The sequence below is a fragment of the Ochlerotatus camptorhynchus genome, unplaced genomic scaffold (genome assembly GCF_037179485.1).
Source record: "Ochlerotatus camptorhynchus isolate MF236.1 unplaced genomic scaffold, CSIRO-AGI_Acam_v1.1 ptg000357l, whole genome shotgun sequence".
NCBI classification, from domain to species: Eukaryota; Metazoa; Arthropoda; class Insecta; order Diptera; family Culicidae; genus Ochlerotatus; species Ochlerotatus camptorhynchus.
The window spans coordinates 2,823,929-2,842,618 of NW_027040845.1; the positions used below are offsets into that span (position 1 = coordinate 2,823,929).

The 18,690-nt window shown below is 41.6% G+C and overlaps 1 protein-coding gene across 1 annotated transcript in view; it reads left to right on the forward strand.

Annotated features, from left to right (window-relative positions):
- The window catches only part of LOC135709266 (uncharacterized), a 259,608-nt gene that overhangs the window by 102,022 nt on the left and 138,896 nt on the right, over nucleotides 1-18,690 (forward strand). Inside the window, exon 3 of the mRNA XM_065231572.1 lies at nucleotides 12,970-13,238. Coding sequence (XP_065087644.1) covers nucleotides 13,020-13,238 — 219 coding nt within the window. The 5' untranslated portion in view covers nucleotides 12,970-13,019. The remainder of the gene's footprint in view (nucleotides 1-12,969; nucleotides 13,239-18,690) is intronic.

The following is an 18,690-nucleotide window of genomic DNA, read 5'->3' on the forward strand; positions in this document are numbered from 1 at the left end:
TGTTCTTGGATATCAAGGGGGCTTTTGATTCAGTATCCGTTGAAGTTCTTTCAGAGAAACTCCACGTTTGTGGATTGTCTCCATTAATGAATAATTTTTTGTACAATTTGCTGTCAGAAAAACATATGAGCTTTTCTCATGGAAACTCTACAGCTTTTCGATTTAGCTACATGGGTCTCCCCCAAGGCTCATGTTTAAGCCCCCTTTTGTACAATTTCTACGTTAGAGAAATTGACAATTGTCTTAGTGACAATTGCACGTTGAGACAACTTGCAGATGACGGCGTAGTGTCTATCACAGGGCCAAAAGAGGTTGACCTGCAAGGACCCTTACAGGATACCTTGGACAATTTGTCTACTTGGGCTATTCAGCTAGGTATCGAATTCTCCACGGAGAAAACTGAGTTGGTCGTTTTTTCTAGGAAGCATAGCCCAGCACAACCGAAGCTTCAACTTTTGGGTAAACCGATCACTCATTCCATGTCTTTTAAATATCTCGGGGTCTGGTTCGATTCCAAATGCACCTGGAGATCCCACATTGAGTATCTGAGAAGAAAATGCCAACTAAGGATCAATTTCCTTCGATCAATTACCGGAACGTGGTGGGGAGCCCATCCACAAGATCTTCTGACGTTGTACCGGACAACGATTTTATCGGTTTTAGAGTACGGTAGTTTTTGCTTCCAGTCGGCAGCTAAAACGCACATCATCAAGCTGGAACGGATCCAGTATCGTTGTCTTCGTATCGCGTTAGGATGCATGCACTCGACTCATACTATGAGGCTCCTCACCCGTTGCGAAGTAATGAACCCACTGGTGATCGAAAATTTTGAGAAGCTTCTGGAGCTAAATCCTCAAACATGTTTTATGACTTTGTACTACCTATATTTAACACAGGATGTCAGCCCTTCAAGAAATATTCCCAATCGTGTAGTCTTCTCCGATTTCGGCAATTCAGTGAATTTTGATTTATCTATGACGCAGGAAATCCGCGGAATTCCAGAGCATCATCGTCCTATGATTGCTCCGTCATTATACGCTGCAAAGTTTGGCCATGTTGATTCTGCAAGAACGTTTTTCACAGATGGATCTCCAATAGAGGAGTCCGCTGGTTTTGGTGTATTTAATGAATTTCATAGCGCCTCTCGAAAACTTGAAGCTCCTTGTTCTGTGTATGTGGCTGAACTGGCAGCAATTCACTACACTTTGGAAACTATTGCTTCACTTCTTCCAGACCACTACTTTATTTTTACGGATAGTCTCAGTTCTGTCGAGGCTATCCGTTCCATTAGGCCGGTAAAGCACTTCTCGTATTTTCTCTTGAAAATACGAGAACTGCTTAGTACTTTATCCGTGCGCTCTTTCATCATCACCTTCGCGTGGGTCCCTTCGCATTGCTCAATTTTGGGCAATGAGAAGGCGGATTCACTTGCGAAGGTGGGCGCTATGGAAGGCGACATTTATGATCGACAAATCGCCTATAGTGAATTTTTCTCTATTTATCGTCAGCAGTCGCTCGTTAGCTGGCAACATCAATGGAGTGAAGGGAGCTTGGGACGATGGCTACATTCAATTATCCCTAAGGTGTCGAAGTTTGCATGGTTCAAAGGGTTGGACTTGAGTCGAGACTTCATACGCGTGATGTCTCGTCTCATGTCCAATCACTATTGTCTAAACGCTCACTTGTTCCGTGTGGGGTTGGGAGACAGCAATCTCTGTGAATGTGGACAAGGTTACCAGGACGCTGATCACATCCTTTGGTCTTGTGCGGAGTATCGTGGAGTCAGATCACATTTTTATGATTCCCTTCGGGCTCGAGGTAGACAACCTAATGTTCCAGTTCGGGATATTTTGGCTAGACGCGATCTGGAGTTTATGAAACTCATATATGTTTACTTTAAGGATATTAACCTTAGATTGTAAGTTTGATTAACCTTGTGTTTAGTTTGTATTTTGTACGTGTGGGTTTTTTTTCAATGTTTGTTTTCAAGATGAATAGAAATAATTTCATGCTTTAGGATTAATTAAATAGTTGTATCGTAAACCACATTTCAAACCTCCTTCTTCCCTTTTCCCATCCAAAAAATTGTAAATCTCCACTAACCTCGAGACAACCGCGAGTACTCGGTCCAGTTCCTTTAACTTTAAATTTAAGACAGTAATAATGTATAACGCAAAGAATAACTCGGCTCTGTAAAGTTTATTCGATTGAGCCTGTACAAATAAAGTAATTATAAAAAAAAAAAAAAGGATTTCGTCAGTCGCATTCATCTTGGATACAACCCAAAAAAGTGAATCAATGTGTTGATCGATCAACTCAGAATCGCCAAGTCGATCCGGGGGTAAATACAACACGCAAATGAAGACCACTTTCAACGGTAGGGTAACAGCCACCCACACTTGTTCGACACCTGAGATATTAGGTGGATGAAGTAACCGAGAGTTAACAATAGAACGAACTGCTAGCAAGACACCCCCGCCGGAAGCTTTGGAGCTAGTAGCTCGAGAACGATCAGTGCGATAGACCGTAAAATCCGAACTAAATATTTGCTTAGAAAGTGTGTTGCTGTTCAACCAAGTTTCAGTGAAGGCGTACATATCGTAACAAGCTTCCGAGAAGGCCAATTTGTACTCAGCTACAGTTGTATTCATGCCTCCAACGTTTTAATAATACAGCAATATTTCAGCTCCCTGAATCCTGGATGCGTTACGGTTGTCATTAGAGTCATCATGGTGGAGATTGACTGAAATTGTCGAGGGACTATGTACGGATGTGTAGTGATCATTTCCCGCTTCGGCAGGACATATACTGTTCATGCAATTACCTGAGAAACCAAGCTCAGTAGCTGATTGCTACTTCCGAAGGCGAGACTCGAATGGGCTTGAAGGCTCGTTATGGTGTTATATAAAACTGTTTAAACTTCTCGGCTGACTCGTTGGCCCCAGGAGCAACTAGGTTTCGACTGGAGCTAGCATTAGTAGGAGGATTCAAGCCCGACATCGTGTTTACGTGTGTCTGAATGGGTGGCAGCTAACGAGAAAAAATAGGAGGAGGCTTGGCATGCGATGCGGCATTGAAACCGTTCGTAGAATCAGTAGCAGGAACAGAAACATTGTACGATGGTGGTAACACCTGCTGAGGAACGTTAAGGTAATATACGGTAAGTAAAGTGTAAAATTATGTCGATAGACAATGGCATTTCCTACTTTACCGGGAACTCTGGTTGATCCCGACCCTCTATCTCTGGCCAATGAGACCACCACCAATTGATTCAGCAGAATTTTTCTTTTAAGAATGTTGACTGAAACCGTTTGGCAGCCGAGATATTCAATTAAGTCGGGGTTTTGCCATTTTTTGCCCAGTGTGCAGCGCCGGGCAGGCTGCGGCAGAAAACCGAAGACAGCTGACCCAGTGAAGGCCATGAAGATGTTCAGTCTGTTCAAGCGTCGGCCGAATCTTTCAATCCGCGATGCGGCGAAGAAGGCGGATGTTTCCATTTGGTTTGTCCAAAACACGATGAAACGTACTGGCATCCACGTCTACAAGGTCCAGAAGGCACCAAACCGGAACGACAAACAAAACACGGTGGCCAAAACCTGCACCAAGAAGCTATATCTGGAGTTGCTGATGAAACTGAGGTGCGTCGTGATGAACGACGAGACTTCTATCAAAGCGGACACAAAGCAGTTGCGGGGGCAGGAGTTTTACGTGGCCACATCATGGTTGGCCGTTCTTGAGAAGGTACGCAACAAGAAGGTGGACATATTCACCAAAAAGGTTCTTGGTTTGGTAGACCATCTGTGGATGCGGCAAGATGAGCCAGCCGTACATCACGACGGGTACCATCAACGGACAAATTTACCGGGATGACTGCCGCCAGAAGCGTCTTCTACCCTTCCTGCGGTCTCACGGAGGCAAAAAGCTGTTTTGGCCGGATTTGTCATGTTGCCACTACACGCGGCTGGTGTTAGACTGGTACAACAATGTTGTTTTTGTACCATAAGACGTCAACCCACCGAACTCGGCGGAGCTTCACCCGATTGAGAAGTTTTGGGACTTCATGAAGACCAGAAAAAAAGTATCGAAAAAAGTTGGCGCCACAATTGCCCAAAACTTTATGAGTGATGTTATTTGATTTGCCTTTGCGGGACGGACGCCCTAATAAACAAATACCATAAACGAACTGTATCCCGGATGTGTAAACTTTCCCACAAATGGTTTTAGATGATACTCCGAACACGTCGTTAAGCTCTCTTTTATGGTTATTTGTATTGGGGCGGACAGAGTGTATGTTCTGCGCGCGCGGATGATTCATTACTAGTGATGTCCGATTACTATTCGATTAATCGAACTAATCGATTATCTGTTAAAATAATCGATTAATTTTTAATCGATTATTCAATGCCTCGATTATCTGATAATCGATTAATTGGCTTCGATTATTGCACGATCATTTGAATTTCCATTGGAAGCAGGAGTAAAATTTATTTTAGTATACATATATACCACGAAGCCAACAGAGCATCGATTAAACTATGTTTCATCTCAACTTGGAGTTCAGAACGTAGGTATATTCTCTAAAGCAGGTCAGACAATAACAAAGCTGAACAACCGTTATCTGGCCCTAAGTCCCCGGCATGGTGACAGATAACCTTAGTTTCACGTGACCACTTGCAAATAGTAGATGTCGCCACACAACGTAAACAAAGGGACTGCCCTTCACCGCCGCAACGGTATTTCTCTATGGGAAACCAACTTTTTGTTTCACCATGTGTGGATTTCAAACAACAAGCAAGAATGCGATATGAAAAGAGCGAATTTATGATTTTCGTGGTGAAATGAAATAAATCCAAACATATTGTCGCGCTTATGTTAAATTCTCATTCGATGACGGTCGAAACACGCCGCTCATAAGCGCGCTGCAACCCCGCTCATAAGGATTCTACACAGGTGTGTAACTTAGATAGTATTTTATGGCAGCGGCTTTAGGAGCGAATCCTGGATAAAGAGCCGCCGTATGTTAAATCAATGGGCGCAGTCGTACCAAAAATCAATACGAAACTAACGATTTTAAATTGGCTCACTACTTGACTAGCCTATTGGTCCCAAGTAAACGATTAACGTACCCTATTCTAGTTGAAATTCTATTACTACACTATGTTTGTTTTGATTCGCTATGAAAGTTTGACAGATAACATCAGGGGTGTGTGGATTCATGCAGAAGATGCAGGGGTGAGTGAAATAGCTTGGGACTGCTTGGGACCGTTGTTCTGGTACTGAGTGAGCCAAAAATAGTAATGATTTTCTTCGGGACCCAGTGGTCTTAGAGTTACCTCTATGGTCGTACCAAAAATCAATACGAAACTAACGATTTTAAATTGGCTCACTACTTGACTAGCCTATTGATCCCAAGCAAACGATTAACGTATCCCATTCTAGTCGAAATTCTAGTACTACGCAATGTTTGTTTTGATTCGCTATGAAAGTTTGACAGATAAAATGAGGGGTTATTGGTTTTTCCTATGTTTCGAGGGGTGAATCGATTAGCTTGGGACCGAAGAGAGTACCAGAGCTGAGCCAAAAAGTTGAGCACGTTATTTCGGGACCTTCTAGTCTTAGAGTTACCTCTATGGTCGTTCGGCCATAAAAAGAGAACAGATGGTATAATCCCATTTTGAGAAATTATCCTGCCACACACAATATTGAAACAGATTGATGGAGGTCTTCCTTATAAAATCAAATGGAAATAAATAGACTTTGGTTACTTCTATTCAAGGTTGCTGATCCTCACAGCGAAGAAAAATACGTTATATATTCCTCTCACTGTTGCTGAACTAGTGCTACAGTAGAGCGACTCTCTTATCGTGCACGAATATATATCTCCCACGAATGATGTTCAACAATTCGGTTTTGCGCTTCTTTTACATCCTCTCGTCGTTCGCTGAGTTACGGGTTTAGGCAAAACAACAATCGTTACTCATCCGCTTGTTCGTTACTGGACGAGTATAGCGTGGTCTATTCAATTCGATTGCCTCTCGTTTCTGGGTAATCTTCACAAAGAATGCAAGATTCCACTCGCCACGAGCGTTCACGGCGATGCAATGTACTGAGCTGGACGCTTAAGTGGTAGCTTGACGCTGCGCTGGAGTGAATAATTTTATCACTCAGCAATCGCACTACTGTGGGTACAGATCAGGTATTGGCGTTGACGGCGACTCTATAGCTCTTTACTCCAATGGTAAAATCCATAGGCATCAGACTGTGCGTGAACCATGGCGGACTTCGCACTTTCCTTTCATTCCACTGAAAATTCCCATAAGAAACTGTCAATCGTTGCTAGAAGAGACGATTTTTCGGCGGTGCCGTCAACGCCAATGCACAAGAACGTAACTTTGAGTTAGTAAAAATATGTCTTTAGCCTTTGCTCCTACAGTTCCGGATTCAAAACATTGGGTGCCGTTGACCAACATCTAAAACGCGTTTGGCACAATTAAATATGCGGTACCAATGTGCAGTAGGGTAAAGAACTACTTCGGCCTAATCGCCCATTTTGGGCCTATCGAGCAGAAAACTTTAAATAAATCCATGATTTCAGAGTTAACAAGTCAATTATACGTTTGGTACGATACTTTAGTTAATTAGCTACGGAACGAAGTCAATGAGAACGCGTGATATGAAGGTTTGGAACCCTTAATCCCCAAACACAAAAGAAGCGCTCCGACCGAATCAATTTTTATCTTCATCCGATAGGCCGAAGTGAATTCATTGGCGTTTCCATGGCATTTCAATGCGTTAAGCCAAGTTTAGAATTCGTAGGCTGAGTTTGGCGTCAAGAAGCAGTGTTAGACTTTTGACAATATTTCAAAGATTGGTTTCTCTTTATCAAATCTTACGGTACATACGCAAAGGTAAATAAATTTGGAAGCCATCAGCAATAATAACATTCCGTTTGGTGCTAAACTGCGCTAGATTAAGAAAGACTAAGTGCGGGTTGTGCTTAAATGCCGGAAATGGCGTAGTTAACCCTATTGAATAAGAGGTTGCCTAAATTGGTATCCGCGTGACACTAAACAGTCGGTAACGCCACTAAATGTAAAACGAAGATCTATTAAATTTCAAGCAATCTAAAGGCAGTATGTGAAACACATTTTGATGTGTTTAATTAAGAAAAAACGTAAGCAGAATCGTATGTGGTCGGACTATATAAGAGATCTTTCAACGAACTCACTATGGCACACACTGTACTGTATTGCAACACGGGGTATTAGTTGGAATAACTTTAAAACAAACAAAAAATCAGCGTTAGGAATTAACCTGGTCGACTCATTACCAATAGGAACAGTGCAAGCCAAGTGCAACATGTGGGAATCTGTGGTGTCTGGGCTGAAATGTATCTGAGTTTTGTACTTACATATAGAGGTAATAGTTTTGTGTACGAAAATTAATTTCAAAAATTCGGAGTGTTTAATTTTCCCGAAAGTTTTAGTAGATGTTTCCGGACATCAGGTACATTGAAAATGCATAACACTCATGAGCCATCTCAAATTCATCATCGTAGAATTAATGTTATTTTAAAATATAGAGAAGTTATCTCAGCAATCCATAAAAAAAGGAAAATCCATAGTCAGGTTCATGCAAATTTGTCAAATCTATACAGAGCTGGAAAAAGGGCCTATCTACTTTGATCGATTCTCTTTATCGACTTTCTATTTCGTTAGTAACTCAATTGCAACAATATTTCTCGATTACTTTTTCAAAGGGACGAATCAGCTTTTGTAAACCATGCATTTGATCGTCGATTTGGCGTAACTGGTAGCGTTCGGAGACGGTAAGCGCTTTTGAGTCGTACGATGCGAGTATCAGTAACCTTGATTCTATTATATTTTGCTGTATTGCTATTTTGCTATATTTGCTATATTGCTAATCGATGCACCCCTAGAAATATAGGAAAATCCACGAACCCCTCATTGTATCTGTCAAACTTTCATAGCAAATCAAAACAATCATAGTATAGTTCTAGAATTTCGACTAGAATGGGGTACGCTTATAGATGTACTTGGGACCAATAGGCTACTCAAGTGGTGAGCCAATTTAAAATCGTTAGTTTCCACCGGTTGATTGTACAAAGTTGTACTCTTTTAAGCTATTACCTCAAATTGTATATTTTGCAGTACGCTCTTACTCGCTGAAAAACCATTCTTTCTTTGTTCATCATAGACGACAATAGCCATAGCGTCGAAAATATCGAAAGTATCTTCGCTCTATTCTCATTTGTTTCGATTCATTCGATGGCAAGCACATATTTTCGTTTTACAAGACATAGGGGAAATGTATGTAATGTCGGCCTAAGTGTCCATAATTTGGACCCATACATAAATTCAGCAATCGACTAAATTTTCAATAGCAACCAAAAATATCCATAAGTACCGTCCCAATGACGCGTTCATCTAGATAAAATTGATAAGTAGCAGATTTTTAGCAATGGGCCCAATGTTAGATCCATAGGCCAACATTAGAGCCATTTCCCCTATGTTTAAGCTTTTGGTTTCGTTCTGTTCAAATACATACGTGGCTACACAAAAAAAGATTCAGAAACTGATTATGTATATGCAATAAGGTTATCTTAAAAATTACATTTTATTTACTGTTCGTCATGTCCGCATTCGCCCTATCCAGATAACACTTCTGAAATTTGTGAGTTTGACATAACCACCAGCACCAAATTTTCAGGGTACACTGGGAATTAGATTGATGCAAAGTTTGAAATTTTCGCTCCACAGCGCTCAAACGGTTCCAAATTGGGCCCTGATTAGCCTCCCAAAATTTGAACTCATTTAGTGAGAAACTGACTTGGCACAAACCATTTGAAGTTTAGATGGGAATTACTATGAAGAAACCATAATTTCGGTTCATATCTATCTCCAAATTCACCAGTTCATTTTCTCAGCTACAACTTTGTTTAAGACCAGTTTTCGATCTAATGTAAGGAACAAAAGTTATTAATGATTCAAGTCACTGATGTCTTATGATTATGCTCCATCAACCGTTCAGCAGGCAACATTGGTGTTTATGGCGCGACAAAGAGGACAAAAATCATGGCTACTATGTCACACTGCAGAATACAGTGTTGCCCACAATACAGTTGCTTAATCTTGCCATAAGATTATCAATCTCTTAAACAATTAATAACTATTTAATTTGACGTTTGACCGAATAACAATTTTTTGCAAAGTTGTAGCAGATAAAAATTACCATAAGACTAGTAATAGAATTTGTTAACAGTACAATATGTAAAAAGGCTAAAAGACAATGAAGAAAAAGTTTTGTTTTCCCATAGTAATTTCCATATAGGCTAATCAGGGCCCAATTTGGAACCGTTTAAACACCGTGGAGCGAAAATTTCAAATTTTGCATCAGCCTACTGGGAATGTACTGGACTTGTCAAGTTGCCCCCGGGTTGTCTGGCCCTCATCTCAACATGATAGTATTCTTAAGGGGCTGTTCATTACCTACGTAGATAGTTGGGGGGGGGGGGGTCAAATATCCACGGTCCATACAAATTTACAAAATGTTGTATGGACAATTGTCTACGCAGGGGAGGGGGGTCAATAATCCCAAAAAAAATGTCTACGTAGGTAATGAACAGCCCCTAATCTATTGCAGAAGATGTTTGGATCAAGTAAGTGTTTTTTCTTCAGGCAATGAGATTGCAGTCTAAAGTCAACATCAAATCGTCATAAAGATGCAAGTTGTCTTTTCTCTCACTGTACTTCTAATAAAAATGTTAATAAGCGTTAAAGAGTAAAAGTGTATTTTATTGATTTGTTATTTCTCGAAAAATAAATACCAAGGACGAATAATCTACATATAGATAAAACACTTTATTTGGTTTTCTTTGCTATCGTTGGTTTTCTTTGCTATCAAAGAGTATTAAAATTAACCGATTGTTTCGATTAATCGATTATTTCATGTCGATTAATCGATGTCGATTAATCGATGTCGATTAATCGATGTCGATACAATCAATAAAAAAATCGATTAGTTGGAAAAATCGGACATCACTATTTATTACTACTGGTAAATACTGATCGGTGATCCTCTCCTACCTACAGCTTGCAGTGATGCCACAGATACAGATAAAGAGATTACAGATATTTGAAAAGTATGCAGATTTTTCAAATAAATAGAATATCTGTTATATTATTTTTTATATATATTTATTCTGATAAATAATCGTTTCTTTCTTTTGAGCAGCTTGAATTCAATCTATGAGCATCAAAACCAAAACGTATATTTCACTAAATAAAATATGATTGTATTATCTTTGAATGGACTTGGAATTTTGTTTAATGTACTTCTGATGTTAATGCGTTCTGATTTCTCGTTGGAAGGGATATTAGTTTCTCTTCCTTTTCGTTTAATTAACCATGTCACATGGTGACAGATACGATATTCAATTAACTATATTTTTGTCAAATCTGTAAACAAGCCATTTCAGCAAACCCAGGAAATTTTCAGTCGGGAGCAGATTTGTGTCTTACTTAATGTTTTGTATTTTCAGACTTGTAGAAAAAATTCAAATCACTAAAAAAATCAAGATTGTAGGATTTCTAGATTACAAAAAGAGAAATTCTTTAGAAAACAAATTTTAGTCGTTTTTAACGATTCTAAACTTTGAACAAACTCCTTCTAAACTATGAATGAACTCAATGAAAATTTAGGCACTGAGACCATAATAAATAAATTATACAGATTTTTCTACAGATTTTTGTCAGCCACATACAGATTAAAAAGATTTTATGCGATGAAAAAACAGATTGAAATAAAAAAAATTATGGCATCACTGACTGCTTGCGGTCGTGTAGTGGATGAGAGAAATGAGAGTGAGTTCCTATTGTTTGTGTGTAGTGTGAGATTAGTGTGTGATAACAGAGAAAGTGTGCTCAAAGAGCTTTTTGACGTTCAATCGGCGCGCACTACTGCACAATTGAAACCGAACGAGTGCGAGCAAGAGGGAAACAGATAAGTGGGAAAACAAACCGTCCGTTCATCCAATTGTGCTAGATAGAGAAAGATTATTAAACTTCAAAAAGGTCTATGTGCTATGGGAAACGAGCTGATTGTTGTATAGCTGTAAAACAAATTAGGATAGGGTGATCAACTGCTTATTTTGTGCCAACAGGTGTCAAGGGCAAGGTTGTAGTTTACTCCCTGATGGTTTGAAGAAAATCCAACTTAAAATGATTTTTTGGCAACCATTTTTGTGTGACATACTTTTTTCGAGTACAGTCTTTATGTGAACATGCTGTTATACATTGTCTGGCTCATGGATTTGAGGCACTCCCCCACATATGAAAAATCAGTGAGTAACCAACTTTAAATTTACCATGACAGTACTGGACATGATGAGATCTTTCAAATGAGCTACAACTCATGTATGTTCAATATTGATTTGCCATTCCCTTCTGATCGGGCCGGATTCGCTGAACCAACGACAATTCACTTAACCACATCAATTACCGTTTCCTTCCGGTTTATTGCTCTCAACAGCCAGCAGGCTGTGCTGCTGCAACAGGAATTTCAAAGCCCCTTGTATGTGCAGTGGAAAAGTTTTCCTATAAATAAAACATGCTGCTAGTCGTTGACGGTCGGAAGGCCTTGTCACCAGCGGAAGAATGTCGCCGTCAGTTGGTCGGTTGGTTAGCTAACAACTGACATAGCTACTCGTGGTGACATTTTGAACGTCCATCATCCATCGCTGTCGGTCGTCGTTGGAGAAATTACGCTCGAAACAACAGGCGCAACTGGCAGCGGTTGACTTTCACTCGTAAAAAATAATCCACTAGTAGTTTCAAATGTCAGAACCATTTAATTGAATAAAATACAAACTTTTGCTACAGTGCAGCGGAGTTTGGGATAGAGTGTGTTTTTTGCAGACCTCTGATCTCTAACCACAGCACACATGTTTGCTACCCGAAATGGACTACTGGACGACCCTTTTTTCCTAGCTCAGTTTAATATTCTCGTTTACTCGTGCTCCGCTTGGAGAGATGAAAATTTGCATAAAGCTTTGCTCGGAGTATGAAGGTACATAAAACAAGTTCGTTGTGACACAGACAGGCGCCGCAGAAAATGTCCCAGCCATCATTCGACACTCACACCCATTCCGGCATAATTCTGTCATGTTCGTCGTCAGTCGGTCGCCAGCAGCCCCATAGTTGTTGTCGTCGATGGGGGGTTGAAGCTGGAGACGTGGCTCAACATCCATGATTTTAATTTTAATATTGTTCACCCAAATGTCTCCACCGATGTTCGCTCGTTTGTTATTCAAGACTGCGTTGCCAACCATCAGCCACTCATCTTGTTGCAGTTTTGATTGTCTTATAGATGTGGATGTCGCCGGTCGCCGGTCGCCAGGCCGCCAATATGCTCAGTTTAATTTCATTAGAAACTTTTATATTCCATTCAAATATGTACAATCCGGCTTCGGGGCATGTGTGGTGCAAACAGAGCTGGAGTTCCAGGTAGAAGCATATGTGATGTACGTGTGGTACAGGACTATGGCGGTGGTGATATATATGCATGAGAGTGTGTCGGCTGAAACGACGACGGCAGCAATGATTAATTATGATGCAACGTGTGTGTTTTGTGATTTTGGCACGGACACTGAAAGGGTCAGAAATGGGAAAAATTTCCCGCTGGATACTGGAGGTCCACCCGTATTATTTAATTTAGGATTGTTTTGAACAGCCAATTTAAAATTTTGAGTGAGCTGTGTATTAAGCCGAATGATAAACGATGGGAAATTATCATTCAACACGCGCACTCACTAAGCTGAAAAAGAGATATTTACCTACGTAAATCTCGAACACACGAAGATCCCCTCCAAGGATTTAGCATCAATCGTCTTCGATCGAAATCGCATTATCCGGTAATCTAAACGATTCTTTTTCTCGCTTCCCATTTCAGATTTCAGCTAACCCACCCTTCCGGCAAAGAGAAGAAACGCCCGACACACAATGGAATTCAAGCCCTCCAACACGGCCACAATCGCAACGATAGACAAAGGAAATCCGCCGCTGCCGGCCGCCCTGCTGCATCCGCCCGCCTCACCCACCAACGTCGGCTGCTGTGCGATAGGTCGCCGAACTCCCCCGAGGCCCCCGTCGGAGATCTACTTCGAAAGCCGTGGCAAGTGCTGTAAGAAACTGCTCCGCTACAACGGCTACCCGAACAAGGTAAGACATTTTGGAACCGGAAGAGGGATGAAGGGTCGGGCGATGGGCGGAGGATGAATTCTCACTGGAAACACAGAACAGTGAAAAGATAGCGATGCGAAGCAATTTCCTTATGTATATTTATGTTATCTCGACTCGCTTATTCAGCTTTAAGCCGGGTCTCACCGTGGCGAGGGATTTCCCAGTTTTTGTAGTGCTTGGTATTTTTTGGAATAAATTCTATTTGGAAAAGATGATAAAACTGCAAGTGACGGACAGGCAATTAATGTTTCATTTTAGATAATTTTAGGTGGAAATAATTTGTGTTCCTCAAACCTGTAGGTCCATTTTCGAATAAGTGATGTCGGTTCAATCTGGCTTCTACTCTGACTTGTCGTTTTCTTGGGGTGATGGCTTATAGTTATAATAGTCAAGTTATTGTGTTGTCAGATTTCAATTGGTTTTATTCGGTGCAATTTGAAATAGTCATATTATTGTTCAGAGCAGCGCTTATCATTCCATAAAACACGCCCATGGTTCGCAAGTTTTCATTAAGTGGGTTGCAAAAATTTAGAAATAATGCGTTTCTTCACTTCTATTTTTTTTTTCTAATTTTAAAGAAAATGTCGATTAGAAAAAGCATTTTTTAACATAATACAAAAAAGGTATATACAAATCGATGATTAGCCATAAATACATGAGCCATAAGGTCATTTACCATACGGACGAGTGCCATATTGGTCGTTAGCCATACTGTTATTCTCGTATGTGGGCGTTAGCCATAATGTACGATAGCCATAATTAACATTTGTCATAATTCTTATATTCAAATTAACTAACATTTTTTAAATACATGTTCGCTGTTCGATAAACGCTTGCCATTATATATTCATTGTTTACAGCTGAGCAGCGCCAGTGATGTAGTGGTAAGCGTGATAATCTCTCACCCCAGCAGGCCTGGGTTCAATCCCAGTCGGCGCCGCCGGGATGTTCTGAGGCATAACATCTCTGATCACGGAAGGGAAGTAAAGCCGTTGGTCCCCGGTTCATGCGTTGATGAGTCGATAAGTAGGGTCCAGATGTGGGAGCTCCCTCCCTGGCGTCGGTAGCATTGGTGCTCAGCACGGAAAACAAGATCGACGGAAAGCATTTCAAAGGAAAAACATTTACAACTGGTGATATAGTATTTCAGGTCATGCTGTATAGAAGGAATCAACTCCAAGTGAGATGTTAAGAATTGATGGGATTTTATCTGTCAAAGAACAGCTCATGATACAAATAAAGAATAAACTCCAAGAGAGAAATGATTTGTGATTATTTCAAATAAATTTCTACAACTATTTTATTTTCCACAGAACTGCTCATCATACAAAGAAGAAGTTGAAGAGAAAATAATTTGTAAATATTTCAATCGAATTTTTCATAAAAGACAAATGTCATATTACAGGTCATGCTGTAAACAAGGAATCAACTACAAGAGAGATGTTGCTTTTGAGAATTTTCAGATGGACTTTTCAAAAGCTTTTATCTGTCAAAGAACAGTTCAAGATTCTTATAGTATAGTGAAAAGGCAATAAATGATTTGTGCATTTCCATTGCAATTTCCTAAAAATTAATTATATTTGTGAGTACAGTACCCGTTCGACTTAGGCATTGTTCGATTTTGGCAACAAAACGACAAAGCCGTTCGATTTTTGGGACGGGGTTCGATTGAACGGATTTCAAATATTATGTATTTTCGCTCCATGCGATCACAATTTTTAATAAATTTAAAATTATTAAAGCCTTAGTCATGAAGATGATTCCTCTGTGGTTCAAATTCATCAGAATCATAAAAGAAATTTTAAAATAAAACTGATCATTTTTAGCAACACTACATTACCGGGATTGTTGACATAATACACATAACGTCTGTTATTGCTACCGTACATATTGGCTATCGTCTTTATGGCAATCGTACGTATGGCAAAAATCCTTATGGCTAACGTTTTTATAGCTAATGTCCGGTTACCATACAAATCATATAAATCGGGCCTCCCTTAGCTCAGTCCGTAAATCATTCGCTGCCAGACTGTTTAGCAGCTCGTTTCGTTCGTTCGACCCAGCCATGGGTGAAAAATTGCGCTGTGGCGCAAGTGCCGGCAATCCCAGGAAACGGTCTAGGCCTGAAGACAATAGTGACAGTGCGACAGCTGCGAAGAAACTGCTTGACAACAATAGGTTCTCCGTTCTGAAGGACTGTGCAGAGCCGGTGACGGTAACAATAAGACTGCCGAAAAAAGACAGAATGCCGCCATTCTACGTTAAGGGCTTCCCTCTCAGACTGCGGGAAAAAATAAACATCTACATCACGAAGGGCGTCCGGTGTATCATCCACAGGTGGAGTACTTCTCCCACGACATCGAGGTTGTTAAACCGATCAAGGTGGTCCTACGAGGACTATCCGACATGTACAAAAGCGTCCTCTTGGAAGAGCTGGTGGCTAATTGACTGAATCTGGTCCAAACTCACAAGATGGCCCGCCACAACAAGGTCATCAAGTACCGTGACCAGCTATACCTGGTGCACTTTGAGAAGAACTCACAAGTTTGAAGGACCTACAGGGCACCCGCGTCCGGTACAAGCCAGTTAGCCGCGGAGTCATCCAATGCTCGAACTGCCTGCTGTTCGGGCATGGAACGAATAATTGCCATATGGCCAGCCGCTGCACCAAGTGTGGGAAGCAACACCAAACCGACGCCTGCGACAGACTCGATGAAACCGATCCCATTTGCGCCAACTGCGGTGCTGCTCACAAACCTACAAGCAAGGTCTGCCCGAAGCGCTCCGAGTACATCACGATCCGGAAGAAAGCATCGACAAGAAACCAGCTCGGCCGTAAGAAAGAGCCGGAAATAAATGATCAAAACTTCCCACCTGTTCCACGACGACCGATTCCAGTTTTGTCACCGCTGCCACTCAATCAAAGATTGGCTGCTGCTCGTGCCACTGCTACTGCTGCTCAAGTTAAAAACGCCAACCACCAGGCTTGGGGCAACAGTCGACGCAACCAAAACGGTACAATCCTGAACGACGACTTGCAAGAGGCGCACTAAAGGGTGATACGGTCAAAATTTGGTCAATATCAACTTGACGTATTTCTTTCAATTTTGCATTTAAAAAACCTGAACACCCCTCATTTTGAACGTGTGTGTGTGTAGAATGTTGCTCCTATTTTGATTTTGGAATTCACTCTTCAGTTGTCAAAATGCCGTCCAAGCAAGAAGAGCAGCGTATCAAAATTTTGCTCGCGCATCGCGAAAATCCGAGCTACTCGCACGCAAAATTGGCAAAATCGCTAAAAGTTGCCAAATCATCCGTTACAAATTTAATTAAAGTGTTTGGGGAACGTTTGTCGACAGCCAGGAAGTCTGGATCGGGGGGAAATCGAAAACCGGAAGCCGCTGAGACGACAAAGAGAGTTGCCGGTAGTTTCAAGCGAAACCCTAACCTCTCTCTCCGAGATGCCGCAAATAAGCTGGGTGTATCGTCTACAACCGTGCATCGAGCCAAAAAACGAGCCGGACTATCGACTTACAAGAAGGTAGTGACTCCAAATCGCGATGATAAACAAAATACGACGGCCAAAGCGCGATCCCGGAGGCTGTACACGACGATGCTGACGAAGTTTGACTGCGTGGTAATGGACGACGAAACCTACGTCAAAGCCGACTACAAGCAGCTTCCGGGACAGAAGTTTTATACGGCAAAAGGAAGGGGAAAGGTAGGAGATGTTTTCAAGCACATGAAATTGTCAAAGTTCGCAAAGAAATATGTGGTTTGGCAAGCCATCTGGTACAGGCTTGAAAAGCAGCATTTTCATAGCTTCCGGGACTGTCAACCAAGAAATTTACGTGAAAGAGTGTTTGAATAAACGTCTGCTGCCTTTCCTGAAGAAACACGGTTGTTCCGTACTGTTTTGGCCGGATTTGGCATCTTGCCATTACGGTAAAAAGGCCATGGAGTGGTACGCCGCCAACAACGTGCAGGTGGTTCCCAAGGACAAGAACCCTCCCAACACGCCAGAGCTCCGCCCAATTGAGAAATACTGGGCTATTGTCAAGCGGAACCTAAAGAAGACCAAAAAAACTGCTAAGGGCGAGCAGCAGTTCAAGGCAAACTGGCTTTCTGCGGCGAAGAAGGTGGACAAGGTGGCTGTACAAAATCTGATGGCAGGGGTCAAGCGTAAGGCCCGGCAATTCGGATTTGGAAAAGCGGAAGCCTAACTGAATATTTTTCCTGAATTTTATACTAATTGAACTTGAAAAAGAAATTTAATTTGATTTTTTAAATAAACGATTTCACCGATTTACACGCGTTTTCCCTTGACCAAATTTTGACCGTATCACCCTTTACACCATATTACAGCCGGACTCTCCCACTCGCTTGAGCCGGTCTGGCGTACACTTCACCATCGACATCTTCATCAGTAACATAGGAGACAACCTACCAGGAGCTGAGCTCGGACCACTAACGGGTAGAGTTGGCTCATCCGTCAGCCGATTCCAAGCTTCCCGACGCAACTACCATTGTGTCAGCTGGGATCAGCTCCAACATTGTGTCGACTCCACTGTCGACTACGGTGTCCAACCGGAGACGCCCGAGGACGTTGACCGGTGTCTGCGTTCCATCGAAGAGGTGATATCCCGGGCCACGGAACAACACGTACCAGTATCCAGACAGGTGATCAATACTCTGAACCATGATAGAAGTACCAAAAATCTCATTAGACTCCGTAACTCCATTCGAAGGCAATACCAGCGTTCTGGCTTATCTGTCTTGAAGACCCACTGTTATCGCAAACAAACCAAAAACCATCCAAGCCAGGATGGTGGACTCTCTCCCAGATTGTGCAAAGCCCTTTGGGAAGCTAAAAAAAAACCTTAAAAAATAAGCCAAGACCCTTTTCACCACTGACCCCACGGGATCGTCCCGGCGACCCAGTGGTTGATCTGATAACTGCTGAAGAGAAGGCTGCCGCGATAGGTCAACACTTCGTCAGTTCCCATTATCCCGGACAAAACATCGTCAGCCCTCACGAAGCCGAGGTTGCTGAAAATGCAACCAACCTCTATCAGATTTCCAATATTATTCCCGAGGAATCCGAGATTACGGTTGACGAATGTTGGCCTATATAAAATCATCTAAAAACATTAAGGCCCCAGGTTTCGACAACATCCTGAATCTAGAACTCAAACACTTGAGTTCCAGATTCTACAACCATCTTGCATTGATTTTTAATCTGTGCCTCCGACTTGGCTACTTCCCCTAATGTTGGAAGTCAGCTAAAATCATACCCATCCAGAAACCTGGGAAGGATCTGTTCTCTCCTTCAAGTTATCGACCAATCAGCATTCTCTCAGGGTTATCAAAACTGTTCGAAAGAGCAGGTTATCACCGGCTCCTAACCTGAGCCGAAGAAAACAACATGTTA